This window comes from Lipomyces doorenjongii (genome assembly GCF_038497915.1).
Source record: "Lipomyces doorenjongii strain NRRL Y-27504 unplaced genomic scaffold V1508scaffold_7, whole genome shotgun sequence".
In the NCBI taxonomy this organism is placed as follows: domain Eukaryota; kingdom Fungi; phylum Ascomycota; class Lipomycetes; order Lipomycetales; family Lipomycetaceae; genus Lipomyces; species Lipomyces doorenjongii.
The window spans coordinates 262,269-276,753 of record NW_027118074.1 but is presented as its reverse complement, the minus strand read 5'-3'; the positions used below and the strand labels follow the sequence as shown (position 1 = coordinate 276,753).

Here is a 14,485-nt window from a genome sequence, read left to right as displayed (position 1 = left end):
AGCAATTTACCAAATTAAGTTAGGCTGGAACTATTCCTAGTAATGACTGGGGTAAGTGAAACCTTAAATGCACGTCCTTGTCGTTCGTCCCCAGACGTCCGCCACGCGTACTGCACGTACGGCTCCAGATGCCTGGCAAATCATGCATGAGCGAGAAATGTGACAAAGACTAGTATACTAAGGGCTAACGATCGGCAGCAGTGACATATAGGCATGAACTATCATATTTTGGGCTGGTATATTTATAACAGGAGGGCGGCCCTCTCCTGTCAGAATGAGATCTGTTGTGAGTTACTGCAACCATGAAGCGGATTATTCTTCTTTGCGACGGTATGCTATTTTGATTTCACCACTGATTTCTGTGCTAATGTCTGCTTAGGAACATGGCAGGATTCACTGGCCCAGACCCACTGGTACCCGTCGAACGTGTCACGGATGGCTCGAGCAATAAAGCCAGTCGACAGTGATGGCATTGCACAAGTCGTGTATTACCACCCCGGTGTCGGCTCTGACGGTGGAATATTGGGATGGTTTCTTGGAGGTGTTTCCTCATTTGTACTTCCGATCTGTTGTTTACTCATGCTAATCGAATCAGGCACCTTTGGCGAGGGGATAGTACAGCAGATGAAAGATGTATACGGTTTCCTATCCTACAACTATGTCCCCGGCGACGAGATTTTCTTCTTTGGCTTTTCAAGGGGCTCATACATGGTCCGCGCTCTATGCAGCTTGGTCATGGAATTCGGAATTCTGCAAAAATCGGGCATGTCAGAGTTCGTCGAAGTGTTCCAGTTGTTCATGAAAAAGAAGTTTGAGAAAAACGTGGCGTTACAAAAACTGCAGGCGGATCTGGCAAAGCGTGAAGCTTTAATATTGCCAGCGAATGAGAAGCACAAGATTACGGTTAAGGCTATTGGGTGCTTTGATACAGTTGGGTCTTTAGGCGTGCCCCGCATATTCCCATGGCAGAAAAATGATTATAAGTTTCTGGACTTGAAATTGAATCCCAGTAAGTGATTTCTCGTTGTCGCTGTTGTAGCGATCCTAACAACATACTGACTTGTCTAGACGTGGAACACGCATTCCACGCACTGGCACTGGATGAACCCCGGATAGTATTCCAACCGACACTATGGTTCTTCGATCCCAGAGGTCCGAACTTCGACAACTACAAGCAAGTCTGGTTCACGGGCAACCACGAAAACATCGGCGGTGGTCCTATGTATGGCACGGCCCCAGGCACAAATTTACTCCCGCCGTCTAAGAAGGTAAAAATTCCAAATTATTGGTCTGATGGCGCGTTAGCCTGGTTGCTCAGCAAATTTGTTGCGCAAGTTCCAAATGTGTTGTCCGACGGTACTTTGATCTGGATGGTCAGCCAGTGCAGTGACTTACTCGACTTTGACGACAAGTACCTACACGTCGACATTCACGGTGGACACACAAAACGTGACGGCGAGCTTGATTACAAAGCCTTTGACACTCACGCGCACAAGCAAGAACCAGTATGGTATCGAGGTCCGATCAACTACAATATATTCTTCATATTGTTGGGGGCAATTCCGTGGTGGCCGTGGCCACCTCGCGACGTCGGCGGCTACTTTCCATGGGAGAAGGACTATGAATGGTTTTTAGTTCGGTGGTTGAAATGGTTGAAACATTTGGTGTTTGAAAATCCTGAACAGCAGGAGCTGGTTACGAAAGAACGCGTGCATATTTCGGTGTATAATCGAGATTTGATAACTGGTACAAAGAGTGCTGCGTTGCGAAACGTGATTCTGGACCCTCCTAACGAGAGCGAGAACGGTGATGTTGTTTTCGAAAAGGTGAAAAATGGAACGCAGCACTTGGACGTAGCTCAGGGCGCGAGCAAGAAAAAGAAGCATGTACCACTGGAGCACTACTCCCCCTTCGAAGAAGCTTTTTGGCGTTCGGAAAAACAGGATATTCATGACACGAATAAATGGAAGAAATAGTGCAATATGTTATCGAACAGAATATTTTGTAACAGCAATTGATACAACTAAGTTTCTTTTGGTGGGGATATATTGGCGCTGGGTTTGGTATTAGGTATATGTATAATGGAATTCGTTTAAAGTTCTACAAGTCTTCTACTCTATGTATTGAATAAACGTAGCTGTTACGAGTTGTAACTAGGCTGGCACGCCGGTTCAGAGTAACCTAACCCAATGCGAGAGACAAACATTCTTTGAAAGCATCTGCACATCGTCCTCAAACCATATGATCAACTGCTAAACACTATTCTTGTATTTGTCATTTGCTTTACCGTTTTAAGTCACAAAAAAACGCAGAGCCTATTAACCGCGGACACTATTTGGTGGCTACTAGGTATGTACTCGCACAGGTTGAATCCCTAAATGGTAGCGCTTGCCAACATATATTGTAGGAACTTACAATTCACGAACAGGAATAAATAACATGATCATCTCTGGCGAGTCGATAAAGCGAAATTATCCATTGCAGCTATGTGTAATCTGATCTCATATATGCGCTTAATGAATAGGGATAATGTACAGTGATGGCCGGTCCGCTAACATTTGGTTTTGGCCTAGGTACAATTAAGAACGTTTTCAGCGATGAATACATTGTGCCATTTCGTATCACCGTGTTTTCTAAAGCTCCGAGAGCTAGAATGACATGGATTATTGCGTCCATCCTGGGCTCACGTCTCGGATATCCCGTAAGCTTGTGATGACGCAAGCGGGGATGGGTTTCGCGCGATTCGGTTATTGGTACATGCATGCATGTATGTATAATGGTGTGCACGTTCGAAATAGATGGTCCACGTGTGCTATCGAAATTATTGAAACTCGGAAAAGCCGTCACTTATTTCTTGTGCTTAACTCCTCCGTAGACCACACCCAGTAGATAGTTGCATGTTTCGACGGTACCTGATACTAATTAGACACTTATAGGATATGTCTGTCTATAGCCGAACCAAAACAAGGTACTGTCCATTTCGTTACTCACACCCTGACAAATCGCAAGTGCCCGGATCCGCTAACTAAGCCACCCGCACGCACGGCGCCCGGCAAAAAAAATTGACGGCCCAACGCCTCAAACGCCACGACCCCTCTCCAACTTACCTCCGGCCCGCATGAACAAAAAATTTTCGCTGAATTACCAAATATGGTACTATGATTTTCCCAAATGAAAAATTTTCAGCAGACGGGGATTTTGTAATGGAGAGGGGGAGTTCCATGTCGCGCCGCGATGGCCTACGCGGCAGATGTGAACATAGCATCTGGAATCCGTCAATGCCAATGCAAATGCTGGCCAAGCGGCCTAGACGACGATCGGACTGAGTCATCACTGGAAAATCAATCAGCCATCCCAGCCTAGATAGCTACTTTGTGCGAGATTTTTTGATGTCGTGAGTTTCCGCTGTCTTTGCGTTGCGTTGTGTTATGTGTTGGTAGAATACGACCCTATCGGTTGTGTCGCGCACACTTCTCGATAACTCTAGATTACAAATAAAGTCACTATCAGGTTTGGGGTCACTGTGCACGCGATAGCCCATAAAGGTCCAAATAATTTTTAACGATATATTTCATATTACATTAATCAAATTCCATTGTATATCCATAAGGAAATCAGACTAAACGCCAATAATATTAAATACAAGCCAATGCCCAAAACCCTTACAAGTCTATAGTACAAACTCCCGTGGAAACCTATAATATGACCATAATTTTACCCAACATGACAAATTCGTGATATTCTTTACGCCGACACTGACGAAGACGACCCGGATGAGTGTGAGGAGAGTGACACGTCAGACCGGTTAGGCGACAAGGACATTCGGGAGAACCCGAGCGATACATCCCGGTCCGAGTCTTCGTCGTCGTCGTCATCGTCGTGCGCGGTGACGTTCATTGAGCCAAAGTACCCGCCATCTAGGGCCACAATGTCGTCGTAGCCAGGTGGCGGGGTCACAAGTGGCGGTGGGGGTACGTCGGCGTCGAACGGAGGTGGATTCAGAGACGGGCGACGGAGAAGATGCATCGGACGCGGCTGCGAGGTAATATGATCGACGTCCTGGTCCGGCTTAGCTTCGTTACTGACACATGGGCAGGGAGGCAACGCCGACGACGAACTCCGGTCGAATCGGTTGTATGCCGGCAGCGAGACGTTCGCAGTCGTGCACCGGCAAGAGAGCAGATGGAACGGCGAGTCGATGGAGACCTCAAAGTGGCGTCGCTTGGAGGAGTCGTTGGGATCGGCCTTAGACAAGCGCAGAACAATCTTGATCCAGTGGTGCACCTTGATGTTCGTGTATGTCGTGTCCGGATGCAGTTTCTGGTTTTCGCGTGCCACAATATTGCACCCCGGGATCTTCGCGTTGAATTCAAACTCGATTGGGCCAGCAGTCTCGGTACCATCGTCAAGATCGCCTAGTAAATTTTCGTTGGCGCCGGTCGCCGCCTGGTGTTCATACAAGAGAAACTTGCGCACAGGCTCAATTCTGTGGACCTTTTTGTTGCGGCAGAAATACTCCGTGTTCTCCGTCATCATGATCCGAATGCGGTGGCAGCGAACCTTTGCCAACGGCGTCAGTTTGAACGCGACCGGGACAGTGCTGCCGATTGGGAACGCCTTGCCACCAATGACAATGTCATAGTGGAGTTGGTCCTCCCAGTTCCGGGCTACGACGATTGGTTCGCCGACTTCGAGAGACGCTTCCGCTGGGGTCCGGATCAAGGTGACCTCCTTCTTGCCCACCAACTTCGACTTGAACGCGCCGGGACGCTCGATCGTGGCCTCGAGCTCGTATTTCACTGATCCCAGGTGGCATTCAATAGTTTCTGGAAGCGAGGAGTCGATTGGAAGCTCGAAATTGTAGCTGTACTCGCCCGGCGGAAACATCTTGTAACCTTTGTTCGACGAAGCATTGACGGCTGCAATCTTCTCGTTCTTCTCATCGAGCGAGTCGCGAGATCGACTGCCAGACCGGCGACCGGTAGCAGATAGTGAACGACGGCCGAGCGAGGAACTGCGCTCGCGCTCGCGGATTACGGCGGGAGGAAGAGCGGGCGACTGGTACACGCCGCCGCGGCTGTCGAGGACCATGTCCGCACCGAACGACAAATCAGGTGTAAACTGTGCGTTGAAGAAGGGCCACAGATGCGAAATCAACTCCTTCTCCTCTACATACTCGTCCTTTGCAGGTGGAATGCCTGCAGAAGTCAGTATATGAAAATGCGAAGATTCTGAACTACCAAAGAATACGCACCTTCTGGCCATTCGGTCCGACCCCGTCCTGTGAAAGTAAGATTGATGGCCTTGATTTTGGTTGGCTTTGCAACGTGCACTTGCAGAGTGCCGCGAAGCATGGCCGGCGTCCGGTTAGTGTACTCTGACCGCTCGAAACCTTGCAAAAAGAGAAGTGGCTCCGCTAGAGTGATCGATATGGCGAGGCCGCCAGAGTTGGTTGCCGCCAATGGCTTCTCTGGGACTGAGCCGCCTGTTGCAGGAGCGAGCGTGGGTGATGGAACAGACATTGATGAGGATGAAGAGCCGGAAGAGGTAGAAGACGAGGAAGTCGTGTGCGGCAGAAGAGGCGGTGATGGAGGCGGCGATGGCGGAGCGTATGAAGATGGCAGGAAAGCGAAATTGCCAGACGAACTACTTAGATCTGCGAGACTGTAGAGCGCGCGCTGGTACTGGCACACCTGGTAGTCCTCAAGCGAAGACGAGGGAGGGCAGGAGGCACTGGGACTGAGCTCACTCTCGTATGGCGGTGGGGCGTTCAGGCTTAGAGAAAGCTCGTTGCGTGCATGCGAGGATCTGCTGCTGGAGCTTGACGACTGATTGCTCGTGTGAGATTGAGCTTGAGACGAGGACGAGGAAGATGAATGGAAGATCGCCTGCTTAAGAAAGCGGCGTGAAAAGACTGAGGACGCCAGCTTTGGCGGTTGTATACGGATAGAGAGAGACTTTTGCGGCGGGCGGACGGCGCGCGGCGGTAGAGCGCTGTTGGTGTATTGATGCGGTTAGGGTGCGAAATGCAGAGATGCTGTGCGTATATGCTCTAGCGTACGAGTGCGATGACGACACTGCCCGTATGTCTGCAGGAGCAGAACAGATGCTATACTTTGTTATGTGAGAAAGTGTGATCCTTCTTTTTGGTCAGACTCACGGCGGGGGAAATTGAGTGCGAAATGGGACGAGAGCTGGCGTCGGCCTTTACATATATATATATCATTACTATAGCATAGCAACGTAGCAGATCGCCAGCGGAGCGCAGAGTGGTACGAGCCTCGCGCGGAGAGTCCGAACCAGCGCAGCACTAACACGAGCAACTTTAGGTAAGAACGACTCACTGAAACGGAGAAGCAACCACTATTGTGGCCGCCGGTGGGTTGAGCAGCCGCTGGCGAACGCGAACCGCGACAGACGAGTCATCCAACCTCCCATCGCCTAGCGTAATGCCGAACTTGTAACTGGTACGACAGTAGTCCACATTTTACACGCACTGGCAGCAGGTATCAGTACGCCGCACATCAAACAATCCTCGCAGGCGGCCGAAACCGAAACCCCGTCGCTGTTGCCTCATTCGGCAACTGACTCATCGTCCTCCTTAACCCCGTGCGTGTGTGCGCAATGTGCTGGCTAGCTCGTGTGAGTTGCTGTAGCTGCACCCAAACCAGCAAGTCGAAGAACGTCTCACTGGCTGGTCTGCAACTGCAACTGCAGCCTCAGGTCACACACAACCACACGCACAAGAGAGCGATCGCAAAAGTTTTGGGGACGCGTCGCTTACCGACGCGTCCAGTCCGCGTCCATGACATTCGTTTCCACTTGTCCGGTGATCGACGTCCATACGATGAACCTCATTCTCTCTTCCGCAAGTATAACCAAATGGTCGCTGTGCCGGACTTAGCATCCACTCATGGCTGGCTGGAAGTCGACACTAAACCGTTGAACAACTAACTCCGTCTCGCATCATCTTCTGTCCCCGCGACCCCGCGCAAGGCAAGGTAGTTCTCTGCCCATGTGCATATGTTTTCACCCGGTGTTATGGAGCTATTATACACTTCCCTCAACATACTCTGTGCCTATTGCTTCAACGACATTGGTCTGCTGAAGGATTTTCGCGTGTAAATGCATTTGATCTCGTCTCAGGTATATTACAATCATGCCTGTTAACGACATAATTTGTGAGGTCTTGTTTCTCCGAAAAATCCGATAGAACGCGTCATCAACACGATTAATACAGCCTGGGCGCACCAGTGTACTTTGCTAGCAGATCTAGACGCGCTAACTTGAATGCACGCGTTGATCTGCCTGAATGTCGAGTATATTGACTAGTGGCTGATCGCCCTTTACTCATGTTCTCGGCTCCCTCCTCATCAACCATAAATATGATCAAGGCTCTATTAAATGTTCGTCACCATTCCTACTAATCAAATCGCTGTATCGCAAGCACAGACTGATGATCTAGTGAATTTTGTCTCGGCGTATACTGTATCAAAAGAATTGCTCATAACCTGTCGAGTCATAGATGCAACGCCGTCGCTCCAGATCGTCGATCTTGGTAAGACACAAGGCGCCGGACGGAGAATTTACCCAAACTAACGCTAACTCCGCAGCTAATCCAGCTCGCTACAAAACCCAACGTCGTCAGTTGCAAGTTACGTGAGTGTTTAGTACCGCACTTCCCTCTATTTCGGGAGATCCGACAGTGTCTGTGGGTGACATGTCTTGTTGCGCAGTTATGGCTCCACTTTTTCTTGACCGAAGCATATTTGTAATCGCTTGGTGCTTGGATTTGATCGCACCAGCGACGTGGAGTCCAATGTAATTATACACTGACTCAAGCACGTCAATATTTAAATAACAAGAGTGTGACAGCGATATCCAATTAATTATGCCAAAGAAGTTCTCTGTCCGTTATTCTATTTTATTGACAACGAATACTATTGGCGTATATCCCTGGACAAAACCGTAGGGTCAACCTCTAAATTCGTCAACCATTCGCACAAAGCGTAACCTACCTGCCTCAATAAAGGTAAAGTATAACCGACCCGTGCGGCGTGCTGGCCTCCGGCGATACTAGACTCACTTGTATTAGACGGCCAACCAGCTCGGCAACCGGCACGCTCGCTTGCCCAAATTAAAGTTTTGAGGTTGACGACCTCAATAAATCCTTCCTCAGTGATAGTTCTATCGTTTGTTCTAAAGTTGCAACTTGGGTAACATGTTTTCTAATATTAGCTGGGATAACTGCCGATTATCTATAAACAACCACGAGTTGTTCGAGGCATAAACTACACTGAAATTCACAATTCACTACTTTCGCACGACAACTAAACTTCATGATGCAGACACTAGTTGGTGTTGCATCATACAATTAAGGGCAAATATCAAAAATGCCATCGGGTTTCGTACCCACCGTACCCAGCACTATGCATCTTCAGTGGCAGCACTTGAGCATTGACGTCCAATAATCAACCGCGATGCAACTTATCTGACCTCAAAATATGAGGGTAAAAAGCCAATAATACTATTGACTCATTGTGATGTTATTGGTTTACCGCTAAATAAATTATTAATAGTCAACATTTGATGCATTGTATGAAGACTCTAGACGTTGAGTGCGTGAGGTACCATCGCTGCGTGGAGAATCTGACTGGTACCAGAGGTACGAAGCCCATTGGCATTTTGATATAATCACCACATTTTAAATGTAGAAAACGGGGGCCAGCGACATAGTTTGTAAACTGGCGGCCACTGTTACAGCATTCCAATTCAACGCCTGCTCCCTCGCTGCGTCATACAACCGGGTACACGTCAACATTATCTGATCTGTGTGATGGTGCTCGAGGCTTTCGTACCTTTTGATCCCCCGCCCATACGGCCCTCTTCGGAAGCTCCGCCCGGACTTAGTCTCACCCCTCGCTTCACTCGCCATACGGCACAACGAAGGCAACACTACGTCTCTAAACCGCCCAGCAAAGCGAACAAGCAAGCGAATATATGTTGTTGCGTAAGCGTGTTAGCGTTGCCTTAAAATACATGCTACCCAATCCCAACTCTCTACCCAAAACCTGAAGATTGAAATCTGTTGCTCTAAATAACGCTATTACCCAAGCGGCAGCAATTGCACACAATTCATTCTGTTCAGGCAATAACTTGCAGGAGCTTTCGATCCTTCTGCATCTCTTGGAACGTCACGCACGCAATGCGGCGCTACGCTCAGCGTTAAAATAGGTCTTCCGAGAAAGCTTAATTCTTACCCAGCAAACCAGGGGTTCAACCTCACTTGAGCAATCCATAGAAGCCAAATTAATATAAAGTTTAATATTTCTAGCGCTGACAAATACATTGTCTCTTTCCTATTTGGGAGATATTCTCCCGCGGTTCGAGTGGCTTGATTGGGAAAGCCAAGTTCAGAGATTTTTCTGTGCTGAGTTTGGAATGCCGAGAGGCCGCGGCCGCAGGATTTGTGCTAATGCCGACTCGAGACTTAGTAAGCCCTGGTGACAAATCCTGTCCAACTGTCCATCTGGGCATTCGCCAAACTAATCATGACGAGAGTGTTCAATGTACGCCCTCAATCATCGAGTATGCAGCAGGTTCTAGATCTATCGACATCTGCGTATGGTAGCATGACATCCGCCTTTAGCACAACCAGTTCTGTGACTTCCAGACCTTCCGGGTTTCTGAAACAGGCAAACACCGAAATTGCTTGACGGCAACATCTGTCACCGGTAATTGGCATTAATTGTGGCGTTCCGCCTTGGTAACTACCGGCGGCACGAATCTAGAGGACACTTGTAGATGCTCTCGGTGTGTCGCCGTAGGTCGCCGTAGGTCGCCGTAGGTCGAACAAATGGGGCGTGGGAGCAATTAAATCACTTACACCCCAGCAATTTGCATGACATTGTGGGCCCGTATATAGCGTAATTATGTAAAGAGACCTAACTAGCATTGCGTGGATGTATTCCTCATACAATCCATCCTCTGCTTAAATATCCTCTGGGAATATTCTGGAAGTGAAAATACTGAATGCAGAATGATAGACTGATGCCGTATAGGAAGCGATGGTTTAGAGTAACGGTGAGGATCCTCCTAAATCCTAACGTGCTAAACTGGTATAAGATGAAAAGGCCAGAATCCGGGAGTTGCCAGATGTATGCGTTGTATCTTAAGTTGGCAATACAAGATACAGGCCGGTCGTGTATAAGCTCATCAGTATATCATGACTGTCATTCGAAGTGATAGGCACTCATAAATAGGTACTCAATCGCCTCGCTAATCTCCAAGCATACCCTCATTGTCAAGTGAATGGCGCTGTGGCTTGCATATGACAAGTCATATGTTCATCAGCGCGCTAACCCTTCAATGCCAGGAGTTTGACGTTTACCCCGCACTTTTTTTGGGGTTCTGTCAACTTCCCCTTCTTCCGTAGTGAGTGATGGTGCGTTGCATGACAGTAGATCGGACAGTAGACAAATATCTGCACAGGAACGACGATCGTGTGGATGGTCCATACTGCAATCAACCGGCACCTTAAGAGCTGTCACATGTTGTGGCGCGAGTTGATGCTCGCTTCCTTCTCGGGGTTTCCCCGAGTTGCATGACCCTAGTCTAACAATGAGCGTAGTGAGTGGTAGGGTGGAGCTCTGGAGTATCACCTCACTTTTTGAGACTAGGAATTCTAGAGATATATCGGCATATCGCGTGTCAAATACAGTCATCCATGCCCCCGAGGGTGTAGGATGTAGCGGATTTGATTTGGTGCAATTGCCGTTAATGGGTAACCAAGCTCCATCTGAATGCAGATTCTAAAAAAAATATATTGTACTTGCGGAATTTAGTGTAATGTTTCTCAGAAACTATTTCATCATCAGAATTATTCGTCGGCGATACGTAAAGTATGTTCGCAAATCGATGCACCTTCAGAGACAAGTTTCAAACAGCTTCGAATAGGAACTACCTCTCCAGTAGTCAGGAACATCTGGGCCTGCTATATTTAACGTAACCATTATCTCCGCTTATTGTTTCCAGTCCCAGGAGTGATGAACTTGCTGATCAATCTCAGTGCGGCTCAGTTCCAGTTACTCGACACCGAGCCGAAGATGCGAAATAACCAATGCTCTTCGGATTTGATCATGTACGCAACGTATTGAATCCGCGATGAAGCACCCTTTGACCGTATCTTTCGCGACTCAAGGGCAACCAGTCTATCTCGCCCCGTCGCTACCTCGGACACAACTCCGTACAGAGATTCCGGATTCAATAGATTCATACATTATCTACGATTTCATCCCTCCCGAAACCAGCGACGATTTATTCTGTGAATTGCTTAATAACGAGATAAAATGGGGCACAATGTACCACCATGGTGGTCCAGTTCCTAGACTTGTCTGTATCCAAAGCCAACCCGACGATGCTGGATGGTACGTTGCGAACATGAAGTCGAATGCAGATGAATTGATTGTGGTTATAGGACCCCGCTCTACCGCCACCCTACCGATCCAGACACTTCTTCGTTAACTATATCCCCGCAGTTTTCCAAGTCAGTCAATTTTATCAGTAATCGCATCCAGCTACAAGTCAAACATCAGCTAAACCATGTGTTGATCCAACTATACCGCAACGGCGAAGATTTTATATCCGAGCACGCGGATAAAACAGTCGACATCGTTCCTGGGTCTAAAATAGTGAACTTCAGTTTAGGCGCGGAGAGGACGATGGTGCTACGTGAGAAGAAAGGCAGGAGAAAGGATTACGCGACGAAGGCCAGTCCGGTGTCAAGGACGAGTCAACGAGTTGGTTTGAAGCATGGATCGGTACTTGTAATGGGACTTTGTACGAATAAGTGTTGGACACACGGGATCAAGCCGGACAAGCGACCGCTTGCTCACAAGACTGCAGAGCAGAAGAAATTTGACGGTGTGAGAATAAGTTTGACGTTTCGGCATATCGGAACGTTCGTGTATCCTGATATTCATAGGCCGCTATGTCTATACGGTGTCGGCGCAAGTAAAAAGAGCAGAGACAATCCCGCGAGTGTTGTTCCAGTCAATCAAGTGGGTGAAGTTGGATGGAGGCAGGCCGTCGAGTTATTGAATGCATTTGCGGATGAGAATCGACTTGCTGCTGAGTTCGATTGGAACACGAGTTATGGCAATGGGTATGATGTGGTGGCGTTGCCAACTGGCTTCAACGAACGACCTTAGTCTGTAGTTGGCGAATCTCATTGACAAAGACCGGAAACTTAGTATTAAGACAGTTAAGTTACGGATCAGGTATTAATATTACGGCCGTCCCAACTACTTGCTAGCATGATATCAGAGAAACATTTGCTTCGGTGGCTTGATATACAGATAAGCCCGCCACGACACTCTACTGATGTGATCTGAACCAAGGATAAATGAACGAAAACCGGGACCCTCGCGCTTGTCTAGTCTCAGAAAATGGCGGACTTCTGCGGAAATAGTTCTATTGGAGCCGCGATACAGGATTGGTACTTATCCAGGTGTACGATCGTCTGAACTGTACCTAAGTCGACGCAGTATGTGATCATGTTTAGTTACCGTCCTGCTCATGAGGCTAGCTTCCTTCTCTGGTTTTTCCCGAGTTGCATGACCCTAGTCTAACGATGAGTGGAGACTTGTACGATGACAGCATGATTTGAGATTCCTTGCTTAAAACAAGTGCACAGCATCAAATAGTCATTTAGGCTAAGAAAGTTAACGAAGTTGTGAAGAGAATCCGAAAGTCATCCGTCGCGAAAGTATCAACGCTTGATTATTCTAACAGCTGTAGATTTTCTAGGGAAAGTCTCATGAGTAGGACCAATATATAATAGTCTAACCGGAGTTCCTTAAGTCTGCGCTAAATATTAGCGTAACTAAACGCACTGACTCATGGCAATTGAGCCGTAATTTGAACAGGACCCACGTCTCCGGCAACGTCACGTTGGTAGATTCTACATCAGTTGTCCTTTCATTTTCTGGGCTGAACTGTTTTCGAAATTGGTTTACGCGTACTCCGAAATCGGCTGCGCGGTACAAATTGGAGGCAATGTCGCTGTACTGGAAGAACTATTGTAACATCGCAAACCGCCGCCATTTTGCCGACTACAAACGGCACTTGCACCATCAGGTGACCTTAGCCCAAGTAATTGGAGATGGTATAGCAGCCAGCGTCATTTCAACACTGCCGGTTACCCAGCAGACGTGCATCAGGGGATTGCCAGTAGTAACATAGGTAGTAACATAATCGATTGCTGTTCCAAGTACCTAAGTCTGCTATACGGCCGAGTCTAGAAACAAGTATGTGCCGACAAATCCGGCAATTTGGCCAAACAACGATACAAAAGCCACCGCCTTTATCGAATATGGTCTTAACGCGAGAAAACAATCATCATTTTAGCAGGTAGCTAGGTCGTTGTAGTTTGCTTGCGTACATGACTAACATTATAACCAGAGCTGTCGCGGCTGCAAAGCGTTACCCGGAGAATTTCTGCCCATTTGTCTTAAATGTCATCGACAACGAGAGCCATGTCAACTATAGAGAACAGTGGTCCAATCCAGCTACATACTATATTGAAGCACATGAATTTAGCGTCTCTAGCAATTTTACATTAATTTACTTCACTAGCATCGCTAGAGTCATCGACGTCAGTTAGGAATAGACGACAAGATGTCACTTTCGCCCAATAAGGAATCGTCAGAGGAACACGATGATGGTATAGCGAATATTCTTGATATGCTGGAGAACGAAAATGGAGAGGCTGTGGATAGCGGTGAGGGTGGAGAAAGCGGAGGACCTTTCAATGGTGATTATGAGGTCAAAGAACAGGATAAGTGGCTACCAATTGCCAACGGTAAGTTCATCAGGGGACCGCATTGTCGTTTAACCGACTGATTGGGATGGGTTGATGCTGACTGTCTTGCAGTTGCGCGGATAATGAAGATGGCATTGCCCGAGAATGCGAAGATATCGAAGGAAGCCAAGGAATGTATGCAAGAATGTGTTAGCGAGTTCATATCGTTTATTACCAGCGAAGGTTAGTTTGGCATAGGTGGCATAGGAATAATTTATACGACTTTATATTGACATAAATTATGTAGCATCTGAAAAGTGCTCTGCAGAGAAACGGAAGACTGTCAATGGAGAAGACATTTTGTTTGCCATGACCTCTCTTGGGTTCGAGAATTATTCTGAGACTTTGAAAATTTATCTGGCGAAATACAGAGAGGTAAGAGACTTTCCCCCTTTGAAAGTGCAATGGCTTAAAATTGAATAGTTCATTGCTCAGCGATCAATGGCGAAGTAGGGTAAACCGTTAGGTTGTGTATTTTATGGCGAATTGGGATTTGTATTAGATTGGTCTTTGATTTTCAGGGTTCTGTTTTGGTTTGCGAACGATGGTTATGGGTGCGATTTCTATTAGCTTGTTCTTTGTCTAGTGGTATGTGAGAGGCCAATTCTGGCACCGTAGCGGCTT

General features: G+C 47.6%; 4 protein-coding genes across 4 annotated transcripts; 3 read left to right on the top strand and 1 right to left on the bottom strand.

Moving 5' to 3' along the window:
- Positions 1–104: 104 nt before the first annotated feature.
- V1508DRAFT_411556 (uncharacterized protein) lies at positions 105–2,153 on the top strand. Its single transcript, XM_066939481.1, has 4 exons — positions 105–330; positions 380–541; positions 596–1,009; positions 1,069–2,153. Exons 1-4 carry the CDS (start codon positions 303–305, stop codon positions 1,974–1,976), a joined length of 1,512 nt encoding a protein of 503 aa, XP_066797906.1. The 5' UTR covers positions 105–302; the 3' UTR covers positions 1,977–2,153.
- A 1,591-nt stretch (positions 2,154–3,744) lies between these two features.
- V1508DRAFT_402551 (uncharacterized protein) lies at positions 3,745–5,522 on the bottom strand (the record flags this gene model as incomplete). Its single annotated transcript, XM_066938494.1, has 2 exons — positions 3,745–5,198; positions 5,255–5,522. 2 exons carry the CDS (start codon positions 5,520–5,522, stop codon positions 3,745–3,747), a joined length of 1,722 nt encoding a protein of 573 aa, XP_066797905.1.
- Positions 5,523–11,163: 5,641 nt separating this feature from the next.
- Positions 11,164–12,209, top strand: V1508DRAFT_430720 (uncharacterized protein; the record flags this gene model as incomplete). Its single annotated transcript, XM_066941917.1, has 2 exons — positions 11,164–11,426; positions 11,477–12,209. The coding sequence occupies 2 exons, from the start codon at positions 11,164–11,166 to the stop codon at positions 12,207–12,209; spliced, it is 996 nt and encodes a 331-aa protein (XP_066797904.1).
- Positions 12,210–13,485: 1,276 nt separating this feature from the next.
- On the top strand, positions 13,486–14,474 carry V1508DRAFT_264432 (histone-fold-containing protein). The gene is made up of 4 exons (XM_066936458.1): positions 13,486–13,861; positions 13,934–14,044; positions 14,109–14,236; positions 14,285–14,474. The coding sequence occupies exons 1-4, from the start codon at positions 13,678–13,680 to the stop codon at positions 14,312–14,314; spliced, it is 453 nt and encodes a 150-aa protein (XP_066797903.1). The 5' UTR covers positions 13,486–13,677; the 3' UTR covers positions 14,315–14,474.
- The last annotated feature ends 11 nt before the right edge of the window (positions 14,475–14,485 follow it).